This window comes from Hylobates moloch, unplaced genomic scaffold (genome assembly GCF_009828535.3).
Source record: "Hylobates moloch isolate HMO894 unplaced genomic scaffold, HMol_V3 SCAFFOLD_22, whole genome shotgun sequence".
NCBI classification, from domain to species: domain Eukaryota; kingdom Metazoa; phylum Chordata; class Mammalia; order Primates; family Hylobatidae; genus Hylobates; species Hylobates moloch.
Genome location: NW_026652297.1, coordinates 31078020 through 31096422, shown reverse-complemented (window position 1 = coordinate 31096422; position 18403 = coordinate 31078020). Strand labels below are relative to the sequence as shown.

At 43.2% G+C, this 18403-nt stretch overlaps 1 protein-coding gene across 3 annotated transcripts in view; it reads right to left on the bottom strand.

The window, feature by feature from the left end:
• The window catches only part of PPP2R2A (protein phosphatase 2 regulatory subunit Balpha), a 134751-nt gene that overhangs the window by 74340 nt on the left and 42008 nt on the right, over positions 1 to 18403 (bottom strand). Inside the window, exons 1-2 of one of the 3 annotated variants that reach the window (XM_032144494.2) lie at positions 5202 to 5519; positions 3285 to 3359 (exon numbers count right to left, since the gene is read on the bottom strand). In XM_032144494.2, coding sequence (XP_032000385.1) covers positions 3285 to 3359; positions 5202 to 5208 — 82 coding nt within the window. In that variant the 5' untranslated portion in view covers positions 5209 to 5519. Of the gene's footprint in view, positions 1 to 3284; positions 3360 to 5201; positions 5520 to 18403 lie in introns of those variants that run through there. The other 2 variants (XM_032144495.2, XM_058433426.1) reach the window with 2 other exon arrangements.

Here is an 18403-nt window from a genome sequence, read left to right as displayed (position 1 = left end):
ACACACAGGAACCCAGGGGAGTACTTACCCCAGTGACATACACTAGTTTGTGCTGGAGCTAGGGTAAAAACCCAAGGTCTCCTGATTTCTTTGCATTATATGGTTGTATATCATCAATCTGGTTATAGAAAGCCTACCAATGATTCTGCAGAAAGCATTTTAAATTTTTTATTTTAAAAAGCCTACCAAGTAAATAAATCCATGACTGCTAGAAGTACATCTCAATCATCCTGCCTTTTACCATTTCTCTTCCCCTTTCAAAACCTAAGAACAATAACATTTATGTTCCTTCATTCAAACAAATATTCAACTACTGTGTGCCTGGCACTGTTCTAGACAGAGCAGCTTCATGCCTGCATAAGGTACGAAGATAAATCAGTCCTGCACTAAACTCTGTAGTACGTAACAGCAGAGATGTGGGGTACTATATGATATCTACGTAACAAAGTGCTATAAAGGAAGATTTTAAAAATAGGTATTTCCAAAAGAGGAAATTAGCAAAAAGGTTAAAGGCATGACTTGAGGGATAAGCAGGATCCTGGTAAGAGAACTGTGGCACGACTGTCAGGCATTCCAAGGTGGAAGCAGCAAAAACAAAGACCCTAAAGTGAGAGAGCATAGAACGCCTTTTAAGAATAGTATCTGTTTACCTGGGTCATTAGCCATAGCAGCAAATAAACTGAGAGAAGGAGAGGCCATATTGGGCAAAGGTCATACATTCTAGACCCAGATGTTTGAACTTAATTCCTAATCCAGTGGATACAGTGATCCACTGTAGACTTATGAGGAAAACGACAAAACTGGGACTGCATTTAAGATTAACTTTGAAGCAAAACACAGGACGAAGAAGCAGGGAATAATTTAGGAACTTACTGCAATCCGGATGAGGGAGAGTGCAAACCTGAATAGAGGTGAAAGCAGGTATGCAAAGAAGATTAAGGCATTACAGAGTAAAAATGGTATGCCCTGGCAGCTGACTGCATGTAGACGAGAGAAAGGCAGGCAATATGGAGACAATCAAAATGTATCATTAACAGAAAACAGGCAAGTAAAAGTTGAGCTACATGTAACCTGTTTAAGATATCAGTCTAAAGGTAGGGGGGTGGGGAATGTGTTAATAATCTTACTTTACTTCAGAAAAGCAAATCTCCCCTTAGTCAAACAAACAAGACTATAATATACAAACTCTAGTATGCAGAAATACCCAAATTAAAGCAGTGTCATTTGAAAATTGGATTATTTTTATACTTAATACATTTGTATAGCAATACCTATTAGAACAAGTCATATTTTTAGTAAGATATGTTATTTTACTAAAATGTATATACCAAGTACCAGCATTTTAGGATGCTAAGAATATGCTTACGTTAAAATATTTAACAACCTCTAAAGAAAATTATTTAATGAATCAGCAGAAAAATGCAGCCACTAAGTATCAGCAAAGGGGAACTATAACTGATTTATCTCCTAACTTCACGTCACTAGGTTCTTGAAAACTTTGACTTTGTTTTCTGCTCAGCATCTTTTGTTATAGTATTTATAAAAAATGGTTCTGTTATAAGTTGCTTTCTTTGCTTAAAGTCACAGAACCTATTGACATTACATTATTGACAGAACCTATACATTAAGGGGGGACTTAATGTATATCACAAGTTATTTGGTTCAGGTAGGTAAACGATGTTCAGTTTGAACTATCAATTTCTTCTGATTAAATAAAAGCCATGTGATCTTTCTGTGTAATGTTTAACAAACAAACTATGAGCTCCTTGTGGGCAGAGTTTATGTTCCAGACACCAAGTACCCTCAGTGCTCAGCATTTAGGGGAACTTTCCTAAGGGAATAAATGGAATTCAACCAAAGAATATTTTCCAAGTATACAGCACTTTCATAACTTGGTGAGTATTACACAACTGCAGAGAACTAATGATCCAATACTGGAGTGTCTACTATTCAACAGGTAATGTAGTTAAAACATGAGTAATACACAACTCCTCCCTTGAAGTTAGGACTTGCTTCTCTGAACAAGTCAAACACCACTGACTTCATCAGAAAACCTTGATTTACACTATGTGCATGACCATCAGTCAGTCTCTTTTGTTTCTGGTTTCTCATCTAAGAAACAGACGAGGATCCAACAGAAAAGGAACGTGAGAGAGCTCTGCAAAATATGACAAGTATAACCTACGCCAGTTGGCTTCCCATAGGATTCACCACACTCTAAAACAGACAATTAAGAATGACACCGACACAAGCAAATAAAAGCGCTCGGCTACCACCCACCACCTGAAAAAAAATCTCCAAAACAAACAGTACCCTACAGACAGGTCAGAAATATGAGGACAACACAATCTAGGGAAAAAAGGCTTATGAATTTTCACCAAATTTTTAAAACTCACAAGTACATGTTTAAATTTATCTGAGTTTTGTTGGGAAAATTCGTACTGTAATTCAAGACACACAATACCATTAAAACTCAAACTTCAACATTTCTGAGGAATGAAACAATGCACCAACTTTGTGGGAAATGCCTCCGCTGCCTAAGACCATCTCAAATGAATGCAAAACCTTGAAGTTTCAAAACTTAAACTTCTGAAACACGTTAGAAAACAAATTTAGGGAGAAAATTAGACGTAAGTACTTCAATTGATCAAACACAGTTTCTACCTGCACAAGAATATACGATTCCTAAAAGACAAGCGATATATGCATAGCATTGTTACTGTCTTATCCACCTAAATACCAGAAAGACAACAAAATGAATAATCTGAGCTATCATCTCTTCACAGAATATGCCAAGCAGTATCACACTCCCAAAGTGGACAAATTCAAAAGTGGTTAAAAAATCTTCCCATAAAAATCAAAGATGCTGTTAAGAATGTTTCTGAGCCAAACGTTGATGGCACCTATTTCAATTTACTTATCTAAAAACAATGTACGAATATAAAAATGCATCACCATTTATTTGTATGTGGAATTTACATAACAAAGAAACCCTTCTACGGACCTCAGAGCTTTCATGTGAGGATTTTGTATGTCTCATCATCTACCACTCCTTCCATGTAAATTCAGAGGAAAAAATAATAAAAACAAGGGATAAATAACAAATGAAATTTAAGGCTGTTTTTCAGAAAGGTATCTTTTAAAACTGTTCTTACATTTCTTGGACAATAAACACAAAACCATCTTGAATTTATAGCAATCTTGGCTTCAAGGGAATCCCTCAGTAGGAAATATTTCTGAAAAAATTATATATCCAAATTTTGCATTATTAAATGCTTTCTTACCTTCTGCTACATCATCATCTACTGCTCCTTTCACCTGAGAAAAACACCACTGAATATCATTCCCTCCTCCAGCTCCTGGAAAAAGAAAACATACCAATTAAAACCGAGTTCTGCTTATGTTGACTCTCGTAAACACAGAGATGCTATCCATGGTTGGCATGATACTAACAGCCTAGTTCTGCCCTCACATACAACTACCACCAAGAGCACCAGTTTGGAAAGAGGTTAGTCCCCAATACTTGGTATCGTATTAAAAAGAAAAAAAACAAAGATTCCAGGTATGAAATATTTAAAGGCACATGTTTTGTGGTCATTAAACATCTGTTCACAAACTTCCTCTCAAATACAGTAAAAGCCTTACATTCACGCAAGACCTACCAGAAAAAAGTAAATACCAAGAGTTAAAGAGTTTTCTTTTTAAGTGTACAAAAATCCTGCAGAAGAGTTAATAAGGTTAAACTACCATGAAACATAGAACGAAGAGAAAACTTCGGGAACATTACTGCCTGGGTAAGGAGTAATGATTCATATGAACCCTATCACCAAAGTGCACACACATCAAACACTACACCCAGTTCTTTGCATTCATTACCAGCAAATCACTGGCTCCAGACAGAGAGGAAAAGAAACTGAAATGAATGCTGCTAAAGAGACTGTCAAAGGAAGCTTGTTCTGCCTCCCTTCACCTCATCCCTCGACTCCAAAGGACCTGGCAAAGAATTCATTTTGCTAATATGTCATCTCGTGCAAAACAATTTTAATCTCATTTCATTTTTCAACAAGGCCAACAAGCAACTTGTTTACAGCAAACCGTAAGTCAATCCGACATGTTAACTTTTTCAAAAGGTTTAATTATCTTAATAATGAATACGGCACGGAAAACTGGTCTCATCTCGGAATGTGTCTATTTCACGTGCAAGTACTGAGATCGAAATGGTGAAAATGTCCTGGGGCTCTAGGGAGAAACTGAATCTAAATCTGGAACTGATTCTACTACATGAAGGAAAAGATTTAGCAATACCAACATGTACAAAAAGAATTCTCAAAGCAATTACATTACTTCTCTCTCCCCCATCACCCCTATTCCTTGCTAAATTTATTTCCAAACTGGTTTTCTCTCTACATCCTTTCCCCTCCCCTTCAAAGCTTCTACCTAAATCTCTCTCCTCCTTGCTATTTATATCTCTGAACTCCGCAACTATTTTAACTAACTCTACCAAACCCTTTTGGGAAAAGGACATCTGCAAAACAGCTAACATGCTAAACGGAAAGTTTAAATTATTTTCATGCAACTTGCTGTACATGAAAGGCCTTGCACTCTTCGGCGGTAAGAGGGAAGAAACGGAAACGAAATGGTTCGAAACAAAAAATTGAGGCTTCCAGTCTCAAAAAGAATGGCATCCACAGTGGGGAAAAAATACACATATGCCCCCACTGTATTTTAACTTGTAAAGTGCTCTTCCTTCTCGGTGCAAAATAAATGTGTATATAAACCCAAGAAGGCTTGCAGCAAGGGGAAAAATAGAAATTAAATGAAGACCTGCAGGAAAAAAAAATAAAGGCGGGGGGCGAGGTGGGGAGGTGGGAGAGGATCCACCGGGCTCCCGAGCCGGAGGGACAAATCTGCACGCGCCCCCACCCCGCCCCACCCACGGCTCACCCCAAGCTCGCCGGCACACCCCACCCCCACCCCCGCCACGGCGCCAGCCCCGTTCTCCAAGCCCAGTGACTCTCACCGTGACCACTTGCCTCCCGGGAGCCCTCCCCGCCCCCACCCCACCCCTCCGGACCCTACTCCCTCAAACCCGAGGGGCGCCCTGTGGCTCCGCGCGAGGCGCGGGCGGTCGCTAGGGGGTGATGGAGGGAGGAAGAAGGAAGCGGTGCCTTGTCAGGGGGCGAGGGGGATTTCTCCTTTACCTGCCATGTTTCACTGCAAATGGTGACCCTGCTGGGTTCCTCGGGGTCTCCGCTTCCTGAACTCACCCCCCTCACCTGGGGATGGGGGGGTAGAGAGGGCGGATGGCGGCGGATGGCACCTGCGGGGGGAGGGGACGGGGGCCGGGGGAAAAGGAAGGAGGGGCGGGCAGACCAGCCGGCAGGATGCTAGATTTCACTCTGGGGCTTCCCCGCTCGTGCTCTTTCTCCGGCAGCGGCGGCGGCGGCTACGACAGCGACGGCGGCGGCGGCAGCGGCAGGGGCAGGCGACTCCACTTTCAAAATGGCGCCGGCTGGCCTGGCCAGTGACGTCACCCAGGGGGGCGGAGCCGCCGGGCTGGGGCGGAGAGCGGGGGGGAGGGGCGGGGGAGCGGCCGGGCGTTCTCTTGGCCACGCCCCCTTCCTGCTGCGCCTGTGCCCCGCCCTCCACGTCCCGGCCGGCAGGGCCTGCGCCGCGCCCGCGCCTCGCCATGGCATCCCCTCTGCCCGCACCGCCTGCGCCAGGCCGCGGCTGTGTACACCTAGCAGTGTCCCAGCCTCGCGCACTAGCGCTGGGGCTCTGGGGCGGGCTCAGCAGTCCAGTTTACGTGCTTGCCTGCAGGGATTCGTGGGGTCCTATGTCTTTTAGGAATACCCGGGCCGGGCACGGTGGCTCATGCCTGTAATCCCAGCACTTTGGGAGGCTGAGGCGGGCGGATCACAAGGTCAGGAGTTCGAGACCAGCCTGGCCAACATGGTGAAACCCCGTCTCTACTTAAAAAAATACAAAAATTAGCCAGGCGTGGTGGTGTGCGCCTGTAATCCCAGCTACTTCAGAGGCTGAGGTGTGAGAATTGCTTGAACCCAGGAGGCAGAGGTTGCAGTGAGCCGAGATAGCGCCACTGCACTCCAGCCTGGGCAACAGAGCAAGACTGCGTCTCAAAAAAAAAAAAAAAAAAAATACCTGTACTGCTTCTCAGGAAATTCTCACTTTGGGTTAGCCCTGAGACCACAAAGAAAGCGACAGCGGTGCAGACTTTCTGCTCAGCCGGGGTGAAAGTTCACGGGGTTCAGAGGGACATGATTGGGCTGGTTCTATCTGGGTGAATTAAATTACCTTCTAATGGGCCCCAGGATCCAACGCGGGAGTCCTGGGCACTGCGGACACTAAGAGTGGTTTCTAAGAGAAACCTGAGTTTGTGATGAGAAGGGTATGGCCCAAGAAGTGGCCTGGCGTCTCTCCAGCTAAACGTGTTGGACTGCGTGCTTAAGAGCTGGGCTCAGGGCCGGGCGCGGTGGCTCACGCCTGTAGTCCCAGCACTTTGGGAAGCCGTGGTGGAAGGATCGCTTGAGGCCAGGAGTTCTGAGTTCAGCCTGGAGAACATAAGGAGACCCATCTCTACAAAAAAGAATTTTTTTTTTTTTTAATTAGCCAAGTATGATGGCGTGCCTATAGTCCGAGCTACTAGAAGGCTGCAGTAGGCGGACTGCTTGAGCCCAGTAGGTCAAGGCTGCAGTGAGCTGTGTGATCGCATCACTGCACTCCAGCCTGGGAGACAGAATGCAATCCTGTCAAAACAAAAACAAAAACACAAAAAGTGCTGGGCTCTGAAGCCAGGCTGCCTAATGTGATTCCAAGGCTCAGGAGATGAAGATGACAGTCCTACCTGATAGGATTGTTGGGGAGATGAAATATGAGCACATGATAAATGTTAGCTGCCGTTATAATTAGATTTGTATTGAAAGCATCGTCAGTAAGGTTAAGAGGTAGAAGGAAAAAAATGAACAGGAAATGCCAGTCATCAGCTATGAGGAGATGTGCACTTCTGTTGAAAGATGCTCTAATGATGCAGTTGCTATATACAGCACACTTTACATATCTCATTCCATCTCCACAATACTCCTAGGAGATAGATATGCACGTTTTACACATGAAAAACACCTGTAAAAGCATCCAGAATTTGGCCTACGGCTGAATGGAGTGATAAAGGCGTTTGGAGACCAAGAAGGGGGAGTTAAAGATATTTACACGTCCTCCCCACCATCTCCACTTTCTACCATATTTTTGATTTCCAGGACAGCTGAACTGTAATACAACGTTCAAAATTCCTCCAAAGGAACAACTGCACCACTGCATGATCATTCTTCCGTTTCTGCGGGAATATTTCCCACCTTACCAAGGAATTAATCAAAACTAAAAATCCACCCTCTGTCTGTCATCTTTTGGCTACCTGTACAACAGGTACAAAACTTCAATGCACTGCATGCTGTATTTTCTTCAATGTTGGTGTTTTTCATAAATGTATTTCTCTGGATATGCCTTCATTTATTTTCTTTTCACTTGCTCTGCCCTTCTTTGGTGGTTCAATCCCAGACTCTCCAGGGAGAGCTCCCCATCTTAACCAGAACCCAGAAGGAAGGAGAGAGAGAGAGAAAGGAAGACAGAAAAAGAGAATATAGACTTTACATACCCTGCAAATGATTTGGTTTACATAAATGATTTGTTCTTAGAAGCCAATAAAGCTTGCCTAGAAACTGGGATAATTATAACAAAAATTTATATAGCACCGACTATGTGCCAGGTGCTGTTTTAAGAACATTGTTTGGAGCCTCGAGGGTACTGCATGCCTGCAGAATGGGCTGACATGGGTCTGATAATCAAGGGCCAGTGCACCCTGGCACCCTGGTGTAAGCGACCTGGCTCTTTTTGGGCCCTGGTGAGCCCTTTCGGAGGACCATAAGCTGCCTCCCTTTCATCAGAATGGCCCTTAGGAGGAGAGGCCAGAACACCCGGTAGCCCAGAGTCAAGGGTTGCTCTTGTCCATCTCACTTCCTTATCTATCTTCCACTTAAAGAAACATTTTTGCCAGGTGCGGTGGCTCACACCTGTAATCCCAATACTTTGGGAGGCCAAGGCAGGTGGATCACCTGAGGTTGGGAGTTCAAGATCAGCCTGACCAACATGGAGAAACCCTGTCTCTACTAAAAATACAAAAAAATTAGCCTTGTATAGTGGTGCATGCCTGTAATCCCAGCTACTCGGGAGGCTGAGGCAGGAGAATAGCTTGAACCAGGGAGGCAGAGATTGTGGTGAGCCGATATCAAGCCATTGCACTCCAGCCTGGGCAACAAAAAGCAAAACTCCCTCTCAAAAATAAAAAACAAAACAAAACTTTTTTTTTCTTTTAAAGACAGAGTCTAGCTCTATCACCCAGGCTGGAGTGCAGTGGCATGATCATATCTCACTGCAGCCTCAAACTCCTGGGCTCAAGTGATCCTCCTGCCTCTGTCTCCCTAGTAGCTGGAACTATAGGCATGTGCCACCACACGCAGCTCTACCTTCCACTCTGTCCTCTGCCCTTATCACTGCACTTAAATAGCCTCTGTCAAGGTCATTAATGATCTCTATGTTACTACGATAGTCACTTCTCTGTTTTAATTTTTCTCTATTTCCCAGCAGCATTTGAAACCATCCATCAATCCCTCCTTCTTGAGACGTTTTCCCCCTTGATACTTCATTTGTCACCCCCCCAACCTATCTACCTGTCTAGCCATTCCTTGTAGTTTCTTTTGCTGGCTCCTACTCCTAGACCACCCTCTAAATATTAGAGTGTTGGCCTGGAGTAGTAGCTCACACCTGTAATCCCAACACTTTGGGAATCTGAGTTGGGAGATCACTTGAGCCCAGGATTTTGAGACTAGCCAGGGCAACAAAAGGAGACCTTGTATCTACAAAAAAATGCAAAAAAATTAGTCGGGTGTGGTGGCACGTGACTGTAGTCCCAGCTACCTGGGTTACCTGAGCCCAGGAGGTCGCGGCTGCAGCGAGTCATCATCGCACCACTGCATTCCAGCCTCGGCGGCAGAACAAGATCCTGTCTCTAAATAAATTAATAAATAAATATTAGGGTGATCTGTGTCCCCAGCCTCCGTACTGGGGTCCCTTGTGTAACTACGCATTCTTCGAGCAACCTCATTTAGTCTTACGTAAACATCTTGTAATACCATGTATATACCAGGGACTGCTAAATTTAGATCTCCAGCTATACCCTCACCCTGGAACTGTAGACACACACCTCTGCATGCCTATGTGACATTTCTAGATGCCCATTTAGCGTTTCAAACATAGTGCTGCCAGGCACAAGTCTTGATTCCACATCCCCTCCATACCATGGTTGATGCTGTCCCTTTCCTGAGCACCAACATCCACTCACCCCGCCACCCCCACCCCAGCACTCCCACACACCCCACCACCCCCACCCCAGCACTTCCAGGCACCCCGCCACCCCCGCCCCGACACTCCCAGGCACCCCATCACCCCCACCCCGACACTCCCACTCACCCCGCCACCCCCGCCCCGACACTCCCAGGCACCCCGCCACCCCCTGCCGCCGACTGAATTCTACAGCACACTTTCGCCACCACCTACCCCCCGACACTCCCAGGCACCCCGCCACCCCCGCCCCGACACTCCCAGGCACCCCGCCACCCCCACCCCGACACTCCCACGCACCCCGCCACCCCCGCCCCGACATTCCCACTCCCACGCGCCCCAACACTCTCACGCACCCCGCCTCCCACGCACCCTGCCACCCCCGCCCAACACTCCCACGCGCCCCAACACTCCCACGCGCCCCAACACTCCCACGCGCCCCAACACTCCCACGCACCCTGCCACCCCGCCCCAACACTCCTCCACACGCACCCACCACCCACGCCCCAACACTCCCATGCACCCTGCCACCCCCGCCCCAACACTCCTAGCAGCCGTCCCTTTTCCTTCTCAGCCAGTAAAACTACTGTTCTTTAAAAAACAATTCCAATGTTAACTTCCTCCAGGAAGGCTTCTCTGACATTGTTCCCCATTTCCTACCCATCTTAAGCTGAGCTGGGCACCCTTACTCAATATTCTCGTAAAATCCAATGCACTTCTGTCTCTCTAGACCACACTCAAATTATCTAAATATTTGTCTGTTACTACACTGAGTTCTTTGAGGGAGGGAAATATGCCATTCATTGCCATATCACCAGCCACATAATTTGTGGGATTAATGCATGAATGAATAAATCTCTCTGGCTTAAAGAAAACCACTGAAATGTTGACTCCTCAATGCTTGCCATGTCATAAATGTTGTCACTCACCCTTAACTCTGGAAGAAAGACGTTTTACAATGATCTCAGTCATCCTGAGATACATTTGTCAGGCAACAGTTGTTTAAATATGTAAGTTGCTTATAGATAGATTCATCCCAGCTACTTCCACCTGGTCCTTTGTCTCCTGAATACATATTATCCAAGAGGATCCCGTAGGACACCATTCCCTCATCCACATGCTATCATCCAGTTTTCATTAATGTGAGCCTCTAGCCAGAACTTCAACACTTGGCCACATATAAGATGCACAAACTCATAGTTTCCTGCAGAACTGGGTTCAGCTTAGGCACAAACAGGTGGAAAACTCCCTCTGGAGTTTCCTGGTGAGGTTCTAGACAGCCTGTTTGTCTTGGAAGTGTTCTGCTTTGGGTCTGAGCTGAAAGGTACTAAAGACACTCACAATCTCACCAGCAGGATGGAGCCAACAGGACTTAGCCATGAGTTACTGCAAGACGGCTTTTTAAAGTATACTAAATGACCAAAGAAGAAACATTTGAAAGTTACTCTTTTCCTCGATGAAGCATGTTTGGAGTTGAGAGGAACACAACCCACGCCCCCACCCCCACCCCCGACACACACTAAATGAGAAGTGGCACTTTTCAGCTGCTTTTCTCCTCTAGGTGGTTAGACCGAGGGGTATTCAGGAAAATCCATGAATTAAAGAGTAAGAAGAGAGGTCCCTGATTAAAAATGGTTACAGTTTAGAATTTTGACAAACCCACCATAGCTATGCCTTCTGACCTGAAGCAATTGCAAGGGCTTTACAGGGAAAGTTATAAGCACTTGTCAGTTTTTTATATACTTTTTTTTTTTTTTTTTTTGAGACGGAGTTTCGGTCTGTTGCCCAGTGCAGTGGCGCAATCTTGGCTCACTGCAACCTCCATTTCCGGGGTTCAAGCCATTCTCCTGCCTCAGCCTCCTGAGTAGCTGGGATTACAGGCATGTGCCACCACGCCTGGCTAATTTTTGTATTTTTAGTAGAGATGGATTTCACCATGTTGGCCAGGCTGGTCTCGAATTTCTGGCCTCAAGTGATCCACCAGCCTCAGCCTCCCAGAGTGCTGGAACTAAGGCATGAGCCACCGTTCTCAGCCTACTTTTTTAATAGCTACACATTTGGCCTAGAAGTCAGTTTCCCAAAACTCTGCAGAGTCTGGACAATAAAGACAATTCATACCATGATATTCAAGGTATAGAACTGACTATAAAATAACTAAGATATCTTACACTAGAAGGATAAACCCAAAAATGATAGTGAATCTACCAGGTGGATTACTATGTAGTCAAACATTTGTAAAAACAGAGGACATTGCTTGTGCCTTAGAAGCAGGATACAAAATATAGATACAATATGAACACAAGTATGTACAACAAACAAACACAAAATATGCACAGCTGAAAGAGACAGGAAGGAAATGCACCAAGGTGTTCTCAGTAATGTCTCTGGACAGTGACACAATGGGTAATTTTTTCTCCTTGACACTTGCGTTTCTCTAAATATTCTATAATTAACGTATATTAAAGGGAAAGAATAAACTTAATTATGAAAATTCATTCTAATGCTGGTATTAGAGTTTGATAACATCTATGCTACCTATTTTCTACCTTAAAGTGAAAGTTGTAGTCCATTTTAACTGTATGCACAGATGTGACTTAATCCATGGTTTTAGTATAAAATAGAGAAACATTTTATCCTTGTCTTTTAACAGTGTTCAGTGTTGCAATGAACATTCACACCATGATATTCAAGGTATTCATTTCTGTGCAATGTATAATGTAAGGCAGAATTACTTCATGATTACATCGCAGTGTACATTGCAACAGTGTCATTTAACGAAGGAAACATTAGTAAGTTCATGCAATTACCTTCTGTTTGTAAATTGCAACTAAAAATGTTGTATTATACTTTTGTGGAAGGTACATCCTGTAAGCATATAACTTGAATATCTGGTATAAAATGCAAACTTTGTGAAATTAAACATTATCTCTAAAATGTATTTTCAGTGTTGCTTATTGAATGATCATAAATGTCCTATAATGTAAACTATTATCCAAATAGCCTATTTGTTTGAAGAATGAGTGTATGTCCATGCTGCAGATTTTTTTGTCATTGTTGAGATAGGATCTCACTGTGTCCCCCAGGCTGGAGTGCAGTGACACAATCATGGCTCACTGCAGCCTTGACCTTCCAGGCTCAAGAGATCCTTCTGCTGAGCCTCCCAAGTAGCTGGGACCAAAGGTGTGCACTACTGCACCCAGCTAATTTTTGTATTTTTCATAAGTGTTGGGTTTTGCCATGTTGCCCAGACTGGACTCAAACTCCTGAGCTTATGCACTCTACCTGGATCCCAAAGTGCTGGAATTACAGGCATGAGCCACCACATCAGGCCCATGCTGCAGATTTTTTAGGTGGCATTTGAGGTTATTAGCCATGACACAAGTGTGTGTTTTATGCATGTATAACAGAAACACACAGGCTTCAGGTTGGGAGGAAGTTCAGGCATTAACTAACCCAGTTCTCATAATGGATACTTAAATTTCTTATATAACATGTCCGTCAGTGCTCATTCAGCCTTGGTTTAAAATTTGGAAGTAGCTGAGAACTAAGACGCATTCTGTTTTTAGAGAGCTGTGATCACGAAGTAATTCGGCCTTACATTGTACATTGTACAGAAATGAATACCTTGAATATCATGGTATGAATATTCATTGCAACTTTAAACAGCAGACCCTGGCTGTCCCATCTGAGCCCTCTTCAAGGTAAACATGAAGGTTGTTTAGATCTTGGAATATAACTACGTCTCCCAAGTTTTCTCTTCTCTACAGTAATCAACGAGCTTCTTCCAAGCTTCTTCATCTGACCATCTTTAATCTCTGCATCTCATCTTGGGCGTACCCTCTACATATAGTGTACTTGTTCCAAATGCCTCAAATAGTGATGCCCAGAACTAAATATAATAATTCAGGCCTGACGATTATACACCTGAGTGAAACTGTTACCTGTTCTTTTCTACAAACCAGACTTCCTTGGATTTGACAATCACACAGACTGCACCTCCTTATATTGTGATTGAGCCTTTTCCCATGCACAGCTGTTAACACACATTTCTCTCATCTTTTTCCCAATAGGTCATTTTTTTTATTGATACACAGTCCCTAGAACATAGTAGGAACTTGTTAAATATTTGAACAAACACATATAAAGCTTTATGTTATTCTGTATTATTTCCTTCATCATTGAGATTTTATTATTATTCAATATAAACAATTGGTACAGAATATCTAAAAAGCCATATAGTTGTAATTCTTTCTAGAGAATTAATGACTCCAGTTTAAAATTTAGTGCCAAAATGTTTTTTGAGAGAGGATTTCTGGCTGGGCATGGTGGCTCATGCCTGTAATTGTAGCACTTTGGGAGGCCGAGGCAGGAAGATCACTTGAGCCCAGGAGTTCAAGACCAGTTTGGACAATATAGTGAGATCCCTGTCTTTATGATAAAATTTAAAAAATTATTATTTAAGGCTGGGTGCAGTGGCTCACGGCTGTAATCCCAGCACTTTGGGAGGCCGAGGCGGGTGGATCACGAGGTCAGGAGATCGAGACCGTCCTGGCCAACATGGTGAAACCTCATCTCTACTAAAAATACAAAAAGTTAGCCAGGCGTGGTGGCGGGCGCCTGTAGTCCCAGCTACTGGAGAGGCTGAGGCAGAAGAATGGCATGAACTTGGGAGGTGGAGCTTGCAGTGAGCTGAGATCGCCCCACTGCACTCCAGCCTGGGTGACAGAGCAAGACTCCATCTCAAAATATATATATATATATATTATTTAAAAAAAGAGGATTTCAAATATATAATCTTAAAATATTGATAAGATGTTATATTTAAAGTCTCCTGAATTCACAATTTAATATCAGTCACACTACATGCTCAAAACTTTACACTCAGTCAGGTGCAGTGGCACATGCCTGTAATCTCAGCAACTTGGGAAGCAGATGCAGGAGGATCTCTTGAGCCCAGGAATTCAAGACCAACCAGGAACAATATAGGGAGACCTCATCTCTACAAAAATTTTTAAAAATTAGTGTGGTGGCATGTGCCTGTAGTCCCAGCTACTTGGGAGGCTGGGATGGAAGGATAGTTTGAGCCAGGGAGGTAAAGGCTGTAGTAAGCTGTGATTGCATTACTGCACTCCAGCATGGACTACAGAGCAAAACTCTGTCTCGATCGATCAATCAATCAATTTGCACTATTTCAGAGCACATTGACAAATTACTAGAAAAAAGTATTGTCAAAAATGTTATGGGTAGTAGTACCCTTGTCTGATGGGAAGAATTAAAAAAAATTTTTTTTTTATATTCACAGCTGAATAATGGGAAGAACTTTTTAAAGAGAGATCTTCTTGGGCCCCAACTCCGAAGATTCTGATTCATTAGGTCTTTTAAGAAGCCTCCAGAGGAATCTGATGTGTGGCCAAATTTCAGAATCACTGACTTAGCCTATTTCCTATGGTACGAAAGATTTGATCAACACAATATAATTTGTCTGAAGTCATTAATCACGAAGGTTGAAGGACAGGATACTTACAACCAACCTACTGAGCAGTTTCTTGACTGATCTGCCATGAGATATTAGGTATTCTGTGGGGAATAAAAGGTTTTACAGTCAAAAAAGTTGGGCAACACTAGGCATGATTCTTCATTATATGATTTTTTAATGTATATGGTAAATGTGCAGCAGATAAGCTATAATATGAAGCATTTCCCATGCCTGTGGGACAAAAGACATTGATCATTCATGAGCATTAAGTAAAATCATTCTACAGTTATGCATTAATTTATATGAAGAAGAATCTAAACCCACCTTTCTCTATTTTTTCCTCGTAAGTAACAAAACAGTTCACGGCTATTCCTTTCTCGCTCTTTTTTTTCTTTTTGAGACAGAATCTTACTCTGTCACCCAGGCTGGAGTGCAGTGCTGTGATATCAGCTCACTGCCACCTCTGCCTCCCAGGCTCAACCACTCCTCCCACCTCAGCCTCCTGAGTAGCTGGGACCACAGGCCAGCACTACCATGCCTGGCTAATTTTTTTTTGTATTTTTGGTAGAGCTAGGTTTTCACCATGTTGCCCAGGATGGTCTTGAACTCCTGAACTCAAGCAACCCACCCGCCTTGGCCTCCTAAAGTGTTGGGATTACAGGCGTGAGCCACCATGCCTGGTCCCTTTCTCTTTTCATCTTTCCGTGAAGATGCTCCGATGTCCTTTCACTCACAGGCAGTGGTGTGCTGGAGCTAGTTCATACTAACTTGAAAGAGATGATTGTGAAATTTTTAGGAATTTTGTGAGCTTATTAAAAACAGACATTAATAAAAATTAAATTATATAAACTTATAATTATATTATAAACAAAGGTAATACATATTCAAAACTCATCACTTCCTAATTATTTTACTGTATTTTACTATTATCTATGCTCTTGGGGTTATTCACCTCTATTATCTCTGTATGTTAGAAATTGGTTACAGAGGGAATATTTATACCTCAGAAATCAACAAATGCTAGAAATTGGGGCTCCCCCACACTCCGAGAAAGCTGGTCATCAGACATTTGCCAGCACACTACCACCTGTGGATTCACTGACTTCCACATACATAAATCTCTGCCCACAGTTATATCAGCCTTCCTCTCTAATCAGTGTATTTTTACCCTAAAACATTTCCTCTCATTGACATGTTTCACATACGATGAGCTTCCTTTCCATGATAACTCTGACCGTTTTGTTTTAAAATTTCAATTTTAGGATGTTCCCTGAAATATGCCTGTACATGAGTTGTGAATCTTTTTCCTATTGAGATAGTGAAATAGTGATGTTAGAATATGTGTAGTCATGAATGAAGACCAACCAACCGACATCAAAACAAATCTATGATTTCAAATAAAGGTTGCTTTTGAGTTGCAATAAAGATCTATTTGGACATGCTACAGGCTGTTCCTTGCATTTCTAACTGTACTGCCATCTATTTGCTCCCGTATTTCCCCCAGAAGTCGGCCCACAGCTCTGCCCCAAGGCTTGATAATGCACTTTGGGACTTACTTCAACTATTGTTTCTGTGCTTTGACCTCATTTTGGACATCCATTACATTAGGTTTATTGTATCTTGCCATTATTCACTTATGTCTAGCTCAGGGCATTCTGTGGCAAGTCATGGGCGATTCTTCAGTGCTGATAGCTCTTCCAGTGCCCCATGACTGGAGATTCTGCACTGTTCTTCATTATTCCACTGGACTCATTGACAACACTGATGAAACAATACTTCCATGAGCCCCAGTACCTTATGTACACACAGTCTTACCTATGGGGCATTCAATCCTAAATACTAGATTCTATGATGTGCCTCTGCTGACCTTCTAAATCAGTGTTGCACTAGCTATTGAATCTGATAAACTCAAGAACCTATGAGTTCTTTAATATTGATTACTGCATCCTGTTCCATCGTATCCAAGTTCAGCCCATGTTGCTTCTAGACCCCTCAGAGCAACAAAAATTCAGTGGCCACTTAACTATCTGGGAATTAGCCTTTGATATTGGTGTACACTTCACAAAGGCCTATCTCAACCACAGCACTTGTGAATACCAAGCCTGGTCCAACATTGACTGAGGCTGCCTTGAGCACTGGAAGCCCCTGGACATATGGGGAAAAGGGATGTCAGTGCAGGTCTTCCTCAGTTCGCCTTCCAAATTTTGGAGTGAACCAAAGCCCTGCCCATATCCATTTTTACCATAATCAGGTTTCAAATATTATATTATTATAACAAAATCAACAATAATACTCTGCATTCGGCCAGTATATTAACTTTTTTTGTCATGTGCATGATCTCAAAGACCTTCATAAGAGAAACGAGGAAATGGGGGGTTTAAGAGATTAAGGCATTTGTTATTAAAGGCTGGTAGCTTGCATGCAGTTCATTCAGCTAGATGGAGGAGAGGCTGGGAGCTGGAAGCCAGTCTTTGGCTCTCAATCCACTCAATCTAATGCTTCTTACATTATCCCACCAAGCTGCTTATTCCATACCGTTTATCTTTGTACTGTACTCTGATCCAGAAGATGTGTCCTCAAACACATTTTAAAAATAAACCATAACTGGCAAAGTAAAAATTCCTTGGGGGTGAAATATGTAAACTCACCCATGAGGACCCCAAATGTCTTAGTATGACTTTACTGTACCCTCGTCTTTAGAACAGACTCCCCCACCCTCCCCAAAAAAAGGTTATAAATGCTTCCACAAACACTTGAACACGGCCTTAGAGAAAATTGAAAGCTTAATGAATCAAATCCAGCTTACGCCTAACAGATCTGCAAAAACCTCTCTGACATGGTATGTTGGTAGATTTGCAATAAAAATTTAAATGTAACAACCTCTTAATTTGGAAGACAATAAAGCTATAACAAAAGTTAGACTTCAAGTTGCTTTCAGCAAGGGAAATTAGATGAGACACCACCTTGCAAATGCTATTTGAAGCACCCACCTCCACAATCTAACCTCCTCCACCACAGCAAAGTTCTCAGTCCGTACCAAGTTGCAGAAGGAAAAATGTACGATTTCTTTTTGAAGGTCACATGAGGATTCTATAGAGTGTCCCACCTGTGTTCCTGCCAGAGTCTTTTCCAAAGCTAAGATTTCCCTCTGACACGGGTACCCACTTCCATAATGTAACCTCTTTTATCACAACAGATTTCATGGCCTCAAGCAAGTTATCCAGGGGAAAATACCGCCTTGTGTAAGGGACGGGAGGCTAATAAACATCAAGACACGTGATAAGGCAGTAACATTTCCACTGAAGTCAGGAGACAGTGCTGTAGCTCAGGTACCGACACGTCCAAGAATAAATGGGCATAAGGTACTTCCATATCACAAGAGTCTACAGTGACAGCAGATCGAGGAGTGCCAATGGTGGGTAAGCCACAAAGAACTCAGATGATTTAGTCAGCTGCCATGTTAGGAGAGCTGAAGATGAAGCAACAATCGCTTGAGTGAATAGGAAAGTATTGATA